Below are 17,430 nucleotides of genomic sequence, written 5' to 3' on the forward strand. Positions count from 1 at the left end.
GCTTCTTACTTGTGCTCTGCGATGTGTGTGTACGGAGCAGCAGGTCAAGCAAGCGCAGGAAGGACAGGGCACGTTGGTGTTGGTATATAAAAGGGTGGCAGTGGCAGGGGCGATGATGGAAACACGAACCAGTCCAGCTACTTGTTCTTTTTTAACAGGAGCGCAGCTACTTACTTTCAGTGGTAGAACTAGTAGTACTATAGCACTAGTCTATGTTTGCCTCGAGAAAAGAAGACCCACGTTGGTTAACTTTCTCTTTCGAGATTTGTAACATGGCCATCGATTTTACTTACGAGGAAAATGCTCAAGCGGCCCGTGTCCACTTGAACCTTTCTTTGCGGGTGATGTGAACCTAATTTTCAGAACTTGCAACTTGTTTTGGCTCTCAAAAATTGGTTCTATTATTCAAAATCAGGAATTCGATTCTAGAAACATGACTGTTTGGCTGCCGCAAAATTAGAATCATCAATATGGAACGCAATTCCAACGAGCTAGGACGTCACCAAACGTGCAAACCTATGACATTTTGTCCTGCTCTGTGATTGGTTTTGCACTTTTTTTTCTTCTCTTTTTTTGAAAAGTTGGTTGAAAACCCTCAGCCTCTGCATCATTGTGATGCACGCTGTTGGATAAACAGCAACTGAACATTTACTGAGAGCCAAAGGCCAGTACATATACAGGTGTGGCAAAATGCAGAAAAGCCCCTTATATGATGGGGATGTACACAATGAACTATACACATCTAACACCCCCCTCAAACTCATGGTGGATCAACAACACCGAGTTTGGAGAGAAAAAATCCGTGCTGCGCTCGAGTCTGTGCCTTCGTGAAGAAGTCAGCCAACTATAACTCAGAGGGCACATAGTGAAGAGCGAGAGTCTGATCCTGCACAGCAGCACGCACAAAGTGGGCATCCACACCGATGTGCTTGGTGAGCTCATGCTTCACCAGGTCACGCGCAATACTGATAGCACCAGTACTGTCGGACATGAGAGGAGTTGAGGTAGTAGCAGACACACCAAAGTCCTCAAGTAACCACCGTAACCAGATCACCTCAGCCGTCAACATAGCCATAGCTCGCAACTCAGCCTCTGTACTCGAGCGAGAAACTGCAGTCTGCTTCTTTGTCTTTCAGGCAATAAGAGAGCCACCAAGAAAGACACAGTAAGCAAACAGCGAGTGTCGATCGGAGGGATCACTAGCCCAGGTAGCATCAGAGTAGGCCTGGAGCTCAAGAGAGCTGGAGCGGGGAAAGAAAAGGCGCTGAGAGATCGTGCCACGAAGATATCGTAGAACACGAAGAAGATGACTATAGTGGACAGAGGTGGGGGCTGAAACGAACTGACTCAGAATGTGGACATGATAGGAGATGTCAGGACGCGTAACAGCAAGATAGACAAGACTGCCAACAAGGTGACGATAGCGAGTGGGATTAGGGAGAGGGTCACCATCAGAGGCACGAAGCTGAACGTTGAGCTCCATGGGAGTCACAAATGTGCGCTCATCACCGAGAGCAGCGCGAGCAAGAAGGTCCTGAATATATTTTTCTTGGGAGATGTAGAAGCCATCAGAGGTCGAGGAGATCTCAATTCCAAGAAAATAGCGAAGGGGACCAAGATCAGTCATGAGAAACTAATCGTGAAGGCGAGCCTTAACAAAGGCAATGTAATCAAAGTCGTCACCAGTGATGATCATGTCATCAACATAGAGAAGGAGAAGAGTCCGACCATGAGGAGACGTGTGAACAAACAACGCGGGATCATGATCACTGGGCGAGAAACCAGCCGTGGTCACCACAGATGCGAAGCGCTCAAACCAGGCGCGAGGGGCCTGTTTGAGACCATATAGGGAGCGGCGAAGTCTACAGACCATACCATCAGGAGCATAGTACCCCGGTGGTGGTTGCATATAAACCTCCTCACGCAACTCGCTATTGAGAAAAGCGTTCTGAACATCAAGTTGAGAGATAGACCACTGACGAACAGAAGCCACAGCAAGAAGAGTGCGGACAGTGGTCATGTGGGCCACAGGAGCGAATGTCTCATCATAATCGCGCCCCTGCTCCTGCTGAAAACCACGGGCCACAAGACGAGCTTTGTAGCGCTCAAGAGAACCATCGGAGCGAGTCTTAAGCTTGTAAACCCACTTGCAGGTGATGAGACGGACACCGGAAGGAAGAGGAACCAGATCCCATGTGCCAGAGCGCTCAAGGGCAGCGAGCTCTTCGGCCATCGCAAGTTGCCATTCAGGCTGAGTCATGGCAGTGCGATAGGAAGTGGGCTCAGTCATAACAGAGAGACCGTACTGATCAGGGGAGTAGCGATCAGGTGGGGGGCGAGGCCGAGCACGGAGGTTGTGAACCGGGAGAGGCGTGAGAGGAGGTGCACTAGAGGTGGAAGGCTCGTCAGAGGAGACATCCTCAGTACGAGATCGACGAGTATAGTGGAGAGGAAACGGTGAGAGAGGGCGACAGACTAGAGAGGAGGGAGGGGGGAGGTGGAGGAGGAGGATGGAGAAGACGGGGTCGGTGGTGAAGGAGAAGGAATGAGGTGCCGGAGGAAGAGGTGACACATGAGGCACATAGCAGGGAGTATCGGGAAGGAGAAGGAAAGAAAGGTCGTCCACAGAGAAACTCGAGGAAGAAGAACGTGGGTAGTAAGAACGGGACTCGTCAAAAGTCACATCACGCGAGATGCGTAAGCGACGACCCACAGGATCCCAACATCGATAGCCCTTGTGCTCATCACTGTAGCCAAGGAAAACACACTCAACCGACTGAGCAGTCAGTTTGGTGCATTCTCGGGGGGCAAGAAGAACATAGCAGACGCAACCAAACATATGAAGAGCTGAGTAGTCAGGGGAGCGACCAGAGAGACACTCCATAGGAATGCCACCCTGCAGAGCAGTCGATGGCTGAATGTTGATGAGATATGTGGATGCGGAAACAGCCTCAGCCCAGAAATGGGGTGGAAGGGAAGCAACAATCATCAGCGCACGAGCCGTCTCAAGCAAATGACGATGCTTGCGCTCGGCAACGCCATTCTGAGCATGAGCACCAGGACAAGAGAACTGGGCAAGAGTACCCTATTCCGTGAGAAAACCACGCAACAGCTGAGAGATATACTCTCCAGCGGAGTCAGCACGAAATGTACGAATGAGCGTGGCAAACTGGGTGTGAACCATGGCAGCAAAACGTTTGTATATAGGAAGAACCTCGCTATGAGATTTCATGAAGTAGAGCCAAGTGTAGCAAGAGAAATCATCAATAAACAAGACATAGTAGCGATGACCACCTTTCGAATCAAAGGGAGCAGGACCCCAGAGATCAGAATGAACTAAGTCAAAAGGACGCTGAGATACAGACTCACTAGTAGGATAAGGTAACTGAGTTTGTTTGCCAAGTCTGCAACCATTACAATGTAAGGAGACATCTCCAGATACATACCCTAAGAGGCCCTGACGAACTAAGGAAGATAAGCGAGAGCCACAGATGTAACCAAGGCGATGATGCCACTGCTGGAAGGACGCGGACGAAGAGGCAGCAAGAGCATGAGAGCTGGCAGAAGTGGTGGCAGCGGAAGGAACACAAAACCAGTCAACCTCCTAAAGACCCTCTGACACACGGCGTCGGGGGCCAGCACCAACCAAAGCCTTGGTGCGGTGATCCTGAATGGAGCAAGAGTCGGTATCAAGAATGACACGACAACCAGAATCAGTAAGTTGGGCAGCAGAAAAAAGATTCATGGTAAGGCAAGAAACATGTGAAACACTTGGAACAGAAAAAGATGGAGTGGAAAGAATACCACGACTAGCAACAGGAAGAGATGTGCCATCGGTAGTAAGAACATTAACAGGCAAATCAAGAGGTCGGAGAGAACACAATGTGGAAAAATCAGAAGACATGAAAGGAGGCTCCAGAATCCAGAACCCACGAAGATGTACCTGACTGTGTAGATGCCTTTGATGGTGAGTAAGAGGATGCAGTCACAGCAGCAGCAGAGCCAGTCGACGAGGAGCCTGAGGAGGCAAGAAGATGCTTCAGGCGAACATTGTCCTGGTCAGTGAGTGACGGAGTCGAGGAAGACACGGGAGGCCCGCTGGAGGAGGAGCGCCTCTGGTCTCGCTTCTTCTGGCGACAATCAGACTCTGGGTGACCTGGCCGGGAGCAGTAACAACAGACGGTGTCACGGCGCGACGTGCCCTTCTCAGCATAAGGAGGACGGCTCACGCCCCCCCCCCTCGAGGAGTCGGCAGGAGCGGCGAAGCAGTGAGGCAAGCAGACGACACAGGAGCCTAGGCAGCCAATACTGACGGAACCAGAAGCAACCCAGCAGAGCGAAGGCGGGTCTCCTCGGCACGAAGCTCATCAAGTATCTCTGAGATAGGAACACGACCACGAGCAAGCAAGTGAGCACGGCGAGGCTCAAACTCAGAGCGGAGATGAGATAAGTACTCATGGACCCTCTGAAACTCCAAGTCAGACCTCGTAGTCTGGCAACAACGGCAAGTACCACAAACAACTGTCCGCAGGGAGTCAAGCTGACGCCAGATGGCAGAGCACTATGAGTAGAATTCATCAACAGACGAGTCACCCTCCTGAAGAGCATGCTCCTGACGCACTACAGAGAGGTATAGGGCATCACCAGAGGGCTGATAGTGCTGACAAAGGTAGGACCACATCGCTGCAACAATGCCGAGGCCCATGAACTCCGAGGCAAACTGAGGGAGGACACTCGCAGTGAGAACAGCAGCAGCACGAGCATCATCATTGCACAACTGAGTGTAAGCAGATAGATCATCTCGGTAGACAGAAAGAGCATCAGAATATGCGGATACCTGCTGATCATATGCATCAACTGCTGTGTCATCCAGAGCCTTGGCTGCATCCCTGTCAGCCTGAGAAGCCTCAGCCGCAAGCACCGGGGGCACTGGGGGAACAGGAGCAACCGGAGCAACAGGGCAGGGCGGACAGGGGACCTCGCCAGAGAGAACGCCCCACAGCAGAAGACCGCGCATGTGAATACGCATGAAGCCCGCAAACTCGGCATAGTTGGTGCCATCGAATATCACCGAGCACCGGGGAACAGCGACATAGCCCGAAGAGGACATGAGGTAGCCACTCGGCGCTGCTTTTTTTTGAAGTCAACCGATCTGGATCGGGATCGAGCAGAAGGACGCTCTCAGGGTGCTCGCTCGAGACAGGGGAATCGGAACGAGCAGAGGCCCGTGCAGAGGCTCGAGCAGAGGGGAGGAACCGAGCGGGAGGAGCCCCAGTCACTGGAGCCGAGGGCAGCCTGGCACCTCACCGGCCGACAGGGCACGGCAGAGGCAGCCCCAACAGCGCAGGCTGGGAGGAGCACCGGCGGCGGCCGGGCGCTTCAGGGAGGCATAGGCCAGGAGGCGGCGGGGCGCAGGCTGGGAGGAGCACCGGCGGCGGTCGGGCGCTATAGTGAGGCAGCAGCGGCGGCCGCGGGCGGAGCAGCCTGTGAGCGGAGGCGGCGCGGGACGGCGCCTACGGGCGGCTGCATGCACGGGCGTGAAGCTGGTGGCCGTATCCGCGGCGAGAAGAGCCGCGAGAAGAGCCGGGATGGCCGGATCCGCAGCGAGCAGACCTGGCAGTGGATGGATCGGGGGAGGAGCTAGCACGGAGTTGCAGCATGCGGGAGAGAGGGGAACCTAACATCTGATACCATGTTGGATAAACAGCAACTGAACCTTTACCGAGGCCAAAGACCAATACATATACAGGTGTGGCAAAGTGCAGAAAAGCCCCTTATATGATGGGGATGTACACAATGAACTATACACATCTAACACACGCAACCATCTTTATTAAAGTATAATGAATAGTGTAGGGTTAGAAAGACATGATTTTGCGCTTTTTTTTGGTGTAGCTTGAACCATAACGTATTTTCTCATGAAAATTTAAGGGGATGTAGTACACATCTCTAGGTTCATGTGTAATTTTTTCAGATTTTTTGAAACTTTAAGCAAAAACTATTTTTGTAAAAAAAAATTCAAAAATCCGAGCTTCATGGAGCTCGGGATCCAAAAGCAATTTCCCGACGACCATGTACTATACATTTAGAATTGCAGTGAATTCACATGGACCTAAGGTTTTATGTTGATTTTGTTAAACACATCTTATGTCACGTTACTTGAGATGTCTTGTACCGCACCAGTGCACCTAGAGATACAGATAGACTAGGGTAGTTCAAATATTCTCTCTTGTAATCTACTCTATCTTCTTATCCCTTTACCTCCAAGTCTCCTGTAATATCTCAACCATCATGTATGCGCCTTCAGGGATCTTGCGCCCCTGCATATAACATGAAACACGTCCCCTCGCACCGAGGTAAGACGTTTCCGCATCTCGCACATGGTAATCAGAGCCATCCTTCTTCCCATCTAGTTTCTCCCTGATTCCAGTCGCACCAAAGAAACATGTCTTCCTCCTCCTGCATATCTCACCTTAGCCTCAGTGGGCAAGTGATCGAGAAACTCTCCCGCACGAATTACGTGTTATGGCGCACACAGATCACACCACAACTTTGTGGCGCCGGTGTCTTCCAGTACGTTGACGGCACCCTACCGGAGCCGAACAAACTTCAAGCCGCCAAGGACAAGGACGGCAAGGACATGTTTGTGCCCAACCCTCTCCACCCCATCTGGGTTCGGGAGGACCAACAGGTGCTTGGCTTCCTGCTGAGCAACCTCTCCAAAGAGGTGCTCGTCACGGTGATCACGGTCACCATGGCACAAGCGCTCTGGACGACGCTGGCGGGCATGTACTCGTCGCAGTCGCTGAGCCGCGTCAATAACATCCGTACCTCGCTCATCAACACGCAGAAGGGCAACCAGTCCGCCCCCGCCTACTTCGCCACCATGCGCGGACTCGCGGATGAACTCGCGGCGGCCGGCAAACCCATCCAGGACGACGAGCTGATCTCATACATCCTCCACGGGGTGGATCAGGAGTACCATCCCCTTGTCTCCGCCCTCGACGCCCGTGTCAGCCCCGCCTCCCTCGACGAGGTCTTCTCGATGCTCAGCAACTTCGACCAGCGCATGATGCACTTCCAGAACTCCGGCGGCGGCGGCTTCAAGTCCTCAGACAATCTTGCTACTCGTGGTCGCGGCGGTGGCTCTCGCTATCGTGGCCGTGGCAAGGGCAGGGCTGGTGGCGCTAGAACCAGCAGCAATGGTGGAACCAGTGGTGGTGGCGCCCGTGGCAACCGGGGTCGCCGCGGCGGCGGCTCTGGCCGCACACGTCCGGACTCCCCATGCTGTCAAATTTGTGGCAAACCAGGCCACACCTCCAAGGACTGCTGGTACCAATATGATGAAGATGAGGACGACTCTCAAGATGATGACAAGATCACTGCGGCGGCAGATGGATCCTACGACGTCGACACCAACTGGTACCTCGACGGCGGTGCCACCAACCATCTCACTGGAGAGCTCGAGAAGGTGACCCTCCGTGAGAAGTACCACGACAAGGATCAAATCCACACTACCGATGGTGCAGGTATGAGCATCAGCAACATTGGTCATTCTGTTATACATACCCCTCATCGTAAGATTCATCTTAGAATTTTTTGCATGTCCCTAGTGCCAACAAAAACCTCCTTTCCGTTCATAGAATTACTCTTGACAATCATGTCTTCATTGAATTTCATCCTTTTTTCTTCTTGATCAAGGATCTGGCCACGAGGAAAACTCTCTATCGAGGTAGATGTGTTCGAGGGCTCTACCCGTTCCTTCCGGAGTTTAGAAGACAAAATAAACAAGCCTATGGTGTTGTCAAGATTTCTTCAACACGGTGGCACGATCGTCTAGGACATGCTTCATTTTCTTTAGTTGAACGCTTGCTTAGGAAAAATAAGCTCCCGTTTGTTGGTGAGCGTCATGTTGAAACTATTTGTGATTCATGCCAAAGAGCAAAAAGTCATCAATTGCCTTATCCCGTCTCTACCAGTGTTTCTATCAACCACTTCAATTAATTTTCTCAGATGTTTGGGGTCCTGCCCCTAGCTCAGTTGGTAGACACACATATTACGTTAGTTTTATTGATGACTATAGCAAGTTCTCTTGGATCTATCTTCTCAAGAAACGATCCGAAGTTTTTCAAGTCTTTCAAAATTTCCAAGCACTTGTCGAACGGAAATTTGATCACAAAATTCTTGCGGTACAATCTGATTGGGGAGGGGAATACGAAAAGTTGAATTCCTTCTTCCAAACTCTTGGCATATCTCACCATGTTTCCTGCCCTCACGCACACCAACAAAACGGCTCTGCCGAGCGCAAGCACCATCACATAGTTGAGGTGGGTCTTGCCCTACTAGCCGGTGCTTCTATGCCCCTTAAGTTTTGGGATGAAGCGTTTCTTACTGCTGTTCACATTATCAACATGCTCCCTAGTCGTGTCATAAACAACGAAACTCCCATGGAACGACTTCTTCACACCAAACCAGACTACAAGTCCCTTCGTGTTTTTGGGTGTGCGTGTTGGCCCAATCTTCGTCCCTACAACAATCGAAAACTAATGTTTCGATCAAAACAGTGTGTCTTCCTAGGGTATAGCGCTCAACACAAGGGTGTAAAATGCCTTGATGTCTCCTCTGGTCGTGTATACGTTTCCCGTGATGTCATTTTTGACGAGACCAAGTTTCCCTTTGCTCACCTTCACCCCAATGCGGGTGCACTCCTCCGAAAAGAAATTCTGCTTCTTCCTTCTCATCTCACTAGCTTTGATCACGGGGGTGATAATGGTAATGATCAACTATTGACTGACCCTCTTAATACCATGTATGAGCATGATGATGATGCAGGAGAAAGCAGGGAAAAAAACGGCAGTCAAAACGATGAAGAAATACGCCCTACAGGGCCATATTTCATGTGTCACGGCGAGGGGAGCAAATCCCCCGCGGGATCCGTCTCGTCAGCCGCAGCATCGCCCTTGGGATCGACGCACCCAGATGTGGCAGGTGGATCAGGCGGATCCGCCTCAGACTCCGCGCCAGCTGAATCAGGCGCGATCCGGCGCGGGCCGACACGCGCTGAAAGCGACGTCGAAACGGCCCCGCGGCGCACTGTGGCTGGGGGACACATCTCCTCTGCTCCGCGCCAATAAGGAGATGCCAGGTGGCGTGACGCCACTGGGTCCGTGGTGGCTCGGTTTCCGCCGCAGCCAGTCTGCTACAAGCGGCGGGACGTGCGCCATCCGACAGCTGCGGGTCCGATCGGCGCGGGATCCCGCGCTGATACGCTGCCCACGCCGTCCTGCGCCAATGATGAGGTGTGTCGGTCGCGACAGCTGGGTCAGGTGGATCCACCTCGAAGTCTGGTGACGGGATTTTCTGCGCCGGCTGTGACGCCTGTAACTTCGCCCACGTCCTCATCTGCCACAGAGGATCCGGCGCAGGTGGATCCAGTCGCTGCAACTACTCCAGCTTCTGCCATAGGATCTTCTGCGGCAAAAACAGCAGCCACAACATCTCCACGTCGCACACGACTGCAAAAAGGGGTAACGAAACCTGTAAACTACAAGCATGTTACAAAATATGGCATGGTATGTTCTACAGGTGAACCTGGTGAACCTCATAATCTTGAGGAAGCCTTGAGCGATGAAAAGTGGAAAAAGGCAATGAATGAGGAATTTGTGGCACTACAGAAGAATAAAACATGGCATTTGGTTCCTCCTCAGCAAGGTAAAAATCTCATCGACTGCAAGTGGGTCTTTAGAATTAAGAGAAAGTCAGATGGAACCATTGACCGGTACAAAGCAAGATTAGTTGCAAAAGGGTTCAAACAATGGTATGGCATAGACTATGAGGACACATTTAGTCCTGTTGTAAAAGCTGCTACTATTCGCTTTGTTTTGTCCATTACTGTTTCCAGGGGCTGGAATCTCAGGCAACTAGATGTACATAGCGTGTTTCTCCATGGTGTTCTGGAAGAGGAAGTGTACATGAAGCAACCTCCTGGGTTTGTGAACAAAAATGCTCCCTCTTACATATGCAAACTTGACAAATCACTTTATGGGCTGAAGCAAGCCCCACGAGCATGGTATTCACGTCTCAGTCACAAAATGCAACAACTTGGTTTTGTCCCTTCTAAGTCTGACACCTCACTGTTCATTTACAACAAGCACAATATACACATATTTGTGCTCATATATGTTGATGATATAATTGTCACAAGCTCATCAGATGAGGCTGTCACAGGGCTCTTGAAAGATCTCAGCACAGAGTTTGCCCTCAAGGATCTTGGAGATTTGCATTATTTCCTAGGGATTGAGGTGAAGAAACATGAGGATGGACTTCATCTCTCTCAGGAGAAGTATGCGGCAGATCTAGTAAAGAAGGCAGGTCTACAAAGTTGTAAGCCCTCACCCACTCCTATGTCAAGTTCAGAAAAGATATCTCTCACAGAAGGACATCTTTTGAGTCCAGATGATAGCATAAAGTATAGAAGTCTAGTGGGTGCACTTCAATATCTTACACTTACTAGACCTGATATTTCATTTGCTGTCAACAAAGTCTGTCAGTTTCTTCATGCACCCACTTCTGTTCACCTGACTGCTGCTAAACGTGTTGTTCGATATGTCAAGAATACTGCCAATATTGGTCTGAATTTCAGCAAGTCATCCTCTACACTTGTAAGTGCTTTTTCAGACTCTGACTGGGCAGGTTGCTTGGATGACAGAAGGTCCACTGGTGGTTTTGCAATTTTCTTTGGCCCAAACTTAATATCCTGGTGTGCAAGAAAACAAGCCACAGTTTCTAGGTCCAGTACAGAGGCAGAGTATAAGGCACTGGCAAATGCCACAGCTGAGGTCATATGGGTACAATCCATGTTAAGAGAACTTGGTATCCGAAGTAGTCAAGTTCCCTCTTTATGGTGTGATAACTTGGATGCCACATACTTATCTGCAAATCCAGTCTTTCATGCCAGAACAAAACACATTGAGATAGACTTTCATTTTGTGAGAGAAAGGGTTGCCAAGAAGCAACTTCAGATTCAGTTTGTGCATTCCAGAGATCAAATTGCGGATGGATTCACAAAACCGTTACCTACAAGAAGTTTTGGAGAGTTTAAACATAATCTCAACTTGATGAAGTTGTGATTAAGGGAGGGTGTTAAACACATCTTATGTCACGTTACTTGAGATGTCTTGTACCGCACCAGATGCACCTAGAGATAGAGATAGACTAGGGTAGTTCAAATATTCTCTCTTGTAATCTACTCTATCTTCTTATCCCTTCTCCTCCAAGTCTCCTGTAATATCTCAACCATCATGTATGCGCCTTCAGGGATCTTGCGCCCCTGCATATAACATGAAACACGTCTCCTCGCACCGAGGTAAGACGTTTCCGCATCTCGCATAGATTTATCTCTAAGGAGTTGGTTTCGCTTCTTTTCTCAACCCGTGTTGTTTCCGAATATAAAATATTAGCTAGATGAGGTTTCTTGCGCGAGTTATATAAAGAATCATGGTTGCAGTAAAAATGATAAAAGTCCAAATCCTACTTACAAATTTTGTAACGCACAACCTGGCCACATATCATTGCATTTTTATTTTTTACTCCACTTATTCACGGTATAAAATATTTCCCCTGATAGCGAGCTCAATAGCTATATGTGACTGGTTCTTTTTGTCAAACTGGGGACTGGAACTTGTGAACATCTAGAAGCAGGAATATTGTTCTTTGACTTACCCTGGGTACGGTACTACGAAGTCGGTAGGATTTCTCGTCGGTAACGGTAAGCATTTGCAAGTTGGTGAATGAGCATGCATGTACTGAGCTCCTCAGTCCTCTCCTACAATTTTAGTTTAATTTGCCACCACAGCAATTGCCTTGGTTTTCCTTCCCACAGTACGATACGATGACGACGATGATTGCAACGCGTATGGCTATTATTTTCGCCCATGTTATCTTCAACTATCTGAAATTCTTCACAAGACTTGTGTTAATTAATTGTCTTTGGAGTCGTTACTTGCCAGTCTTCTTTAGGACTGCCCTTATAACAAACTAGTAAATTGATAGGACGAGCGTTAGCAGCCAGGTATATGCCATTCAATTCAGGGAGTGCATATTTTTCCAGCAAAGTCAGAAGCAGGGAGTAGGTGTTGCTGTATTGTATCAGAAAACCAATTGATTGATAAGTACAGTAGCATATAGTATCTCGTTCCGGTGCTGTGTGTCAGCATGCGTGCATGCATACTGCCTTAGCTAAAGCTCGAACAACAAGGGCGATCAAGCTCTTAACAAAGGGTGTTTAATTATTTATTATGGATCAATTATTGGAGCCAACAATTACAGTATCATCATATGTAGTAAATGGACCGAACATTTCCGCATATAATTTCCCCCTATACATATCAAGCATAGCAACCAGTTTTCTTCACCATAGTTACAGCTTACAGCTAATTAATCAACTTCAATTGCTGGTAGAAAAGAGCAGCATTATATTATATGTAGATGCTTTGTTTTCTTCTCTCTTCACAGCCTCGAGTGGTCCTGGTATTGCTCCATGAATGAGTCGTTGAACTTCTTGAAGCTCGACATGATCGCCGGCATGTCCTCCTCCGCGGGCAGGATCGTCGTCCTCAGATGGAACACCCTGCAAATTGTTCAACATCATAAAGTGCAATCTTATTACTGAGCAAGGACAAACGGTGATTGGTTCTGCAGTAAAAAAATATGATCAGGATGATGGTGATGAACAGGAGGACTGGTTTCCTACAATGGTTCAACCAAGATGGGAATGGGCTGACGTCACCCACCCCGCCCAAAATTTCCAGTCCAATGGGTCTTTTGGGTCGGCTTCGTGTGGAAACAGGGCTAGCGGAGTCGATCCTCATCGGCCCATCAGGATGAGTGGGTTGACCCAGATTTGGTTGCCCAGGGCTGTAGTATGCCGTTATGATAGTATATACCTTTGCAAGGGTTGTTAGGCTTGTGCTTATAGGAAAGTTTCAAACTATTGACCCAAGATTGCTTTTGTTCCAGAAATGCAAATATGCTAAGTTGTGGACTTGTGGTGCTAACATCTTCATGGTAGTAATAGAAACCAAGTCCAGGCTGGAGAAGGCCAGCCCATTCCCATTCTTATTAGGTTCATAATTATCATAAGCCCAAAGTGCAGTGACAGTTTCCATGTGTATCACAACACTGATGATGGACCACTGTTCTCATATGCCCAGTTTATCATGCTTCACTTCTACTCCCTCCATTCCTACATATAAGCCTTTTTAGAGATTCCAATACAGACTACATACGGAGCAAAATGAGTGAATCTACACTCTAAAATGCGTCTATATACATCCGTATGTGGTCCATATTGAAATCTAAGGTCTTATATTTAGAAACGGAGGGAGTAGCTAGGATCTGTTACACCTTGTAACTAAAAAAAACATTAAAACAATAACTGATGATATCAGAAAAGCACTTACCCTTCTTTCTGACCAAAACCTGAGCCTGGAACAGTGGAAATTCCAGTGGCTTCCAGAAGCTTGAGGCAGTAGTAAACATCAGGCGCTTTGCCAGCGCTTTTGGCTACATCCATAGCTCTTTGCGGCAGGCGTATTTGCGGGAAAGAATACATAGCTCCTGCAAAAGCATAATAGCATATAACATCAGAGAGAAGCTTCTTTGTCATTGAAAATATGCATTTCGGCGTATTTGCAGGAAAGAATACATAGCTCCTGCTACAGATAATAGCCAGACAAAAATATGCAGTTTAGAGCTTTTATGTTACCTTCTGTGAAATTGCAGACAACATTTCGGCAACTATTGAAACCGTCTGTCATTATTTGTGCCCTCCTCCTCAAAGATTCAAGGATAGACTTACTGCAACGTCGGTTTGAGGCATGTTAGTACCAGCAAACACGCTAATGTTCTTTCATATGGGAAGTGAGGCATATAGTAAGAAATACGAAGGGCGGTGTTTTTAACCTTTCAGCAGAATACTTCAGGTACGAGATGTCTCCAGGTTTAGGAGGGTTCACCATAAGCCCCATCTGCAAATTAAAGAATCAGAACCATTGTATAACTTCTTAAAATAAAGCAAGATAACTGCAAAAAAAAAGTATGCTGATCACAACACAGAATACAACAGGGAAAACGAGGTTCTGGTTCTCAAGAATTTCAATAGTAGTTCATGGATTGCCTCCTCCTACCCCCACCCCGCCCAACCAAAAACAACAACAGAATCATTAAACTTTGTTTCACTTACAAAGATCTGCCCAGGAACATTTGGACTCAGCGCGATTGATGCAACCTTATAAATCTCGTCGACAGTCTGTCAGAACAAACAGAAGAGCAATTTGATTATGGGTATTTAAGAAAGTACTCCCTCTGTCCGGAAATACTTGTCGTAGAAATGGATACAAATGGATGTATCTAGAACTAAAATACATCTAGATACATCCATTCCTTGGACAAGTATTTCTGGATGGAGGGAGTATGTGTTACCATCCAAGCTTTAGTGTAAACGTTTGTACAATGGAATAAAGTGCCATCCTTATTTATGTGACTTGTCTTATTTACACGTTCAATCTCAACTTTCAAAGCTTTGAGGTTGGACACAGCTAGCAGCTGTAAATGAACATCGAGGGACTGGTGACATACATATAACTCCAACATGCATTGTTCATTACCCAACAGTTTTTGGGGTATCCACAAAGTGCACTCCACTAAAAAAAGGAATATGTTGGTGCAACAAATGTAATTGCAACAACCTAGCTAGTACAGGATGGGTTTAGTGGATCATATTGCACATTGTAGTATATACACAACTGTACTGCTAAGAAAGAACAACAGCAAGGCTAGGAAATTCTGATGCTGATTTTTTTTTTTTGCAATAATACATGAATTATGTAAAATCTTATTTATATATGTATTTCGTTTTTTTATAGCTGCATCCTTCATACATAGTAGTAAGTAACTTGTTCATAATCTTTAAGATAAATCATAAATTCTGTAGTGGCATGTTACCTTGGGAGGAATATTTGTCATTTCAAAGTACCCACCACGCTGTCCACACTCTCCCCAATATCCTTTGGACACAGTATGGAAAGAAATCAGCTGAACTTCCCTGCTTACTGGAGGACCCATGTCAAACATAACCTAGAACATGTTGAGAAAGGACATTGTGGTCAGCGCAATTGATATTTGAGAAAAAAATCCGATTATCTTTCAGTGTAACACAGCACGAGCCTAATCTCTTGTAGTAGTTTCTCGGCGTGCGGAAGCAAGTACTTGTCAATATGTGTTACTTAAGGGCAACTTAGAGTGCTCACTAGATTATAGACTTGTCACATGAAAACTATAAGCTTGAGTGAAGCTGTAACCATCGGTACCTTTCTTGCACTTATAAACGGACGCTCATCTTGATAAACATTCTGTTGATAAACTTCATCTGCAAGCAGAACCAAGTTTTCCTGATAGCAGAAGTTCAAAAGTTCCCTAATATTTGCTTCACTTAGGCATTGACCAGTAGGGTTTCCTGGGTTTATTATCACCATTGCTCGAACCTAGATTGGAGGAAAAAAAAAATCATCAGAGCTAAATACAACTAGTATACATTAAGGATAACAATTTTATATAAGCAGCATGACTACAACTATATAGAAAGAAGAAGAAAATCATGAACTATGAGAAGGTGAAACAAATTACACTGTCAAACACAAAACATCCAACAAACAATTTTACAAGTGTTTGTTTCTTCAAGCTAACTATTAGACTACTGATCTTTCTTCCCAAGAGTTAGTAGAGGTTTTAGTGTAGAGACTGAAGATAGGCAAGGGTCTGATTGCAGAGAAGACAAGCATAGCATTCTAGTTGGATAAAAATAATACGTAATCCCCTAATTGGTTACATCTAGTATTTCTGATGAGTATGGAAGACAGTATGAAATATACATGCTAACTCCTAAATTATAAAACACTTACAGTGATTCCCTTTGACCGTGCTTCTGCAACTGATTGCCGGGTACTGACAAGATCAAGTCCCCAGTTAGCCTCTTCTTCCAAATAATACGGGACAAGAGAACCACCAAAGAGGGAAATAGCAGCAGAATAAAGCGGGTATTGTGGAACAGGGACCAAAATCTGCCAAGAAAGATACATGCATCTCAACCACATTGGGTTTATTTACACTTAATCTTAAGTAAGATTCTGGGGGAAAGATACGGCTTTCAAGGATAACCATACCCCGTCCCTCTCGTTTCTGATAATGGCGTTGAGCATTTGCATCACACCTTTGCTGGCACCATCAGTGAGGTAGATAAGCTCTGGATCACTGCAATAAGTAGATCATACAATACAATACCAGTGTGAGGAGGGAGGAAGGCTGACCAGAAAAACTGAGATGTGCAAGTAGATAGGATATTTTCATCGGCGCTCTTGTTCAGTCTGACCTTGGATACCCATCACGCCTCTGAATGAACTCGGCAACTTCCTGCCTAACCCCAGGGATACCTCGGGAGTCACTGTAAGCACCTGATGAGATAGATTACAAGTTGTGTCAGTCAAACACACACACGCAAATATATACGTAAGACTACAGAAACAATGGAACATAGTACTGTAATACATGAGTGAGTAGATAAAAGTGGATAATTATTTGTTATGTGAAGAAATTAAAAAATAGTCAGCTCTGCATTTGTTATCCACTTCCACTTGCATGCATATATATGGAGTAAAAAAAAGGCACAAGTGTGAGTGCCTGAAGAAAACCTAGAAACATCCTGGATTAGGAGTAGTAGAAAAGAAGGGATGGATTTTGGGCGGACGAGAATATGTTTTACCTAAACCGCCGGGTGCGAGGGAGAGGTAGTGCTTGGCCCTCGCGATGGCATCGGCGGGGAAGATGAGGCCGACGTTGGGATCATCGAGCAGAAATGGAGCCTGGCAGAGCGCCACCACCTGCGCACCGAAAGGACAAGTAAGCAGACCCACCAACCTCCAATCAATCCTGTTTCCTAGGTTGGTGAAGAGAAGAAGAAGATACGAACCTGGCGGGGGAAGGTGAGTGGCTTCTGGCCGAGGGCGTGCGGGTTGCCGACGTTGGTGAAGATGATCCTCTTGCCCTCCTTCTGGAGCTCGGAGGCGCGGAGGTAGAGCTCCCCGCGCACGGCGTACTGCACCTTCTTGACGTTCTCGTTGAGCTCCTCGTAGTCCAGGGCCTTCCTCCCCATCATCTCCTCGTCTTCTCCGGACGGAGGCAGATCCCTCGTGCGCCGCCGCGGAGGGGAAAGGTGGGTGTGGGGGGTGATGTGGAGAAGAAGGGAACCAAGAAACAGGGGAGCAGGTGGGAATTTGTAGTGTAATGGCAGGGCAGAGGCAGCGAGATTCCTTGTCGCGTTGCTGGGCGTGCGCACTGCAGATTAATCAAGCGCGGATAATGTGGAGGAGACGAGAC

General features: G+C 47.5%; 1 protein-coding gene across 2 annotated transcripts; it reads right to left on the reverse strand.

Moving 5' to 3' along the window:
* Positions 1–12,269: 12,269 nt before the first annotated feature.
* Positions 12,270–17,430, reverse strand: LOC119363905 (glutamate--glyoxylate aminotransferase 2). 2 transcript variants are annotated; one of them, XM_037629273.1, is made up of 12 exons: positions 17,024–17,390; positions 16,817–16,934; positions 16,427–16,508; positions 16,221–16,308; positions 15,960–16,118; positions 15,369–15,542; positions 15,004–15,135; positions 14,243–14,308; positions 13,963–14,027; positions 13,766–13,857; positions 13,461–13,617; positions 12,270–12,628 (listed from the first exon to the last, which is right to left on the reverse strand). In XM_037629273.1, exons 1-12 carry the CDS (start codon positions 17,207–17,209, stop codon positions 12,508–12,510), a joined length of 1,440 nt encoding a protein of 479 aa, XP_037485170.1. In that variant the 5' UTR covers positions 17,210–17,390; the 3' UTR covers positions 12,270–12,507. The 2 variants fall into 2 exon arrangements, with proteins under 2 accessions (XP_037485170.1, XP_037485171.1); XM_037629274.1 differs by lacking the exons at positions 12,270–12,628; positions 13,461–13,617 and adding an exon at positions 13,625–13,712 and having other exon boundaries at positions 17,024–17,430.

The sequence above is a fragment of the Triticum dicoccoides genome, chromosome 2B (genome assembly GCF_002162155.2).
Source record: "Triticum dicoccoides isolate Atlit2015 ecotype Zavitan chromosome 2B, WEW_v2.0, whole genome shotgun sequence".
Classification (NCBI taxonomy): domain Eukaryota; kingdom Viridiplantae; phylum Streptophyta; class Magnoliopsida; order Poales; family Poaceae; genus Triticum; species Triticum dicoccoides.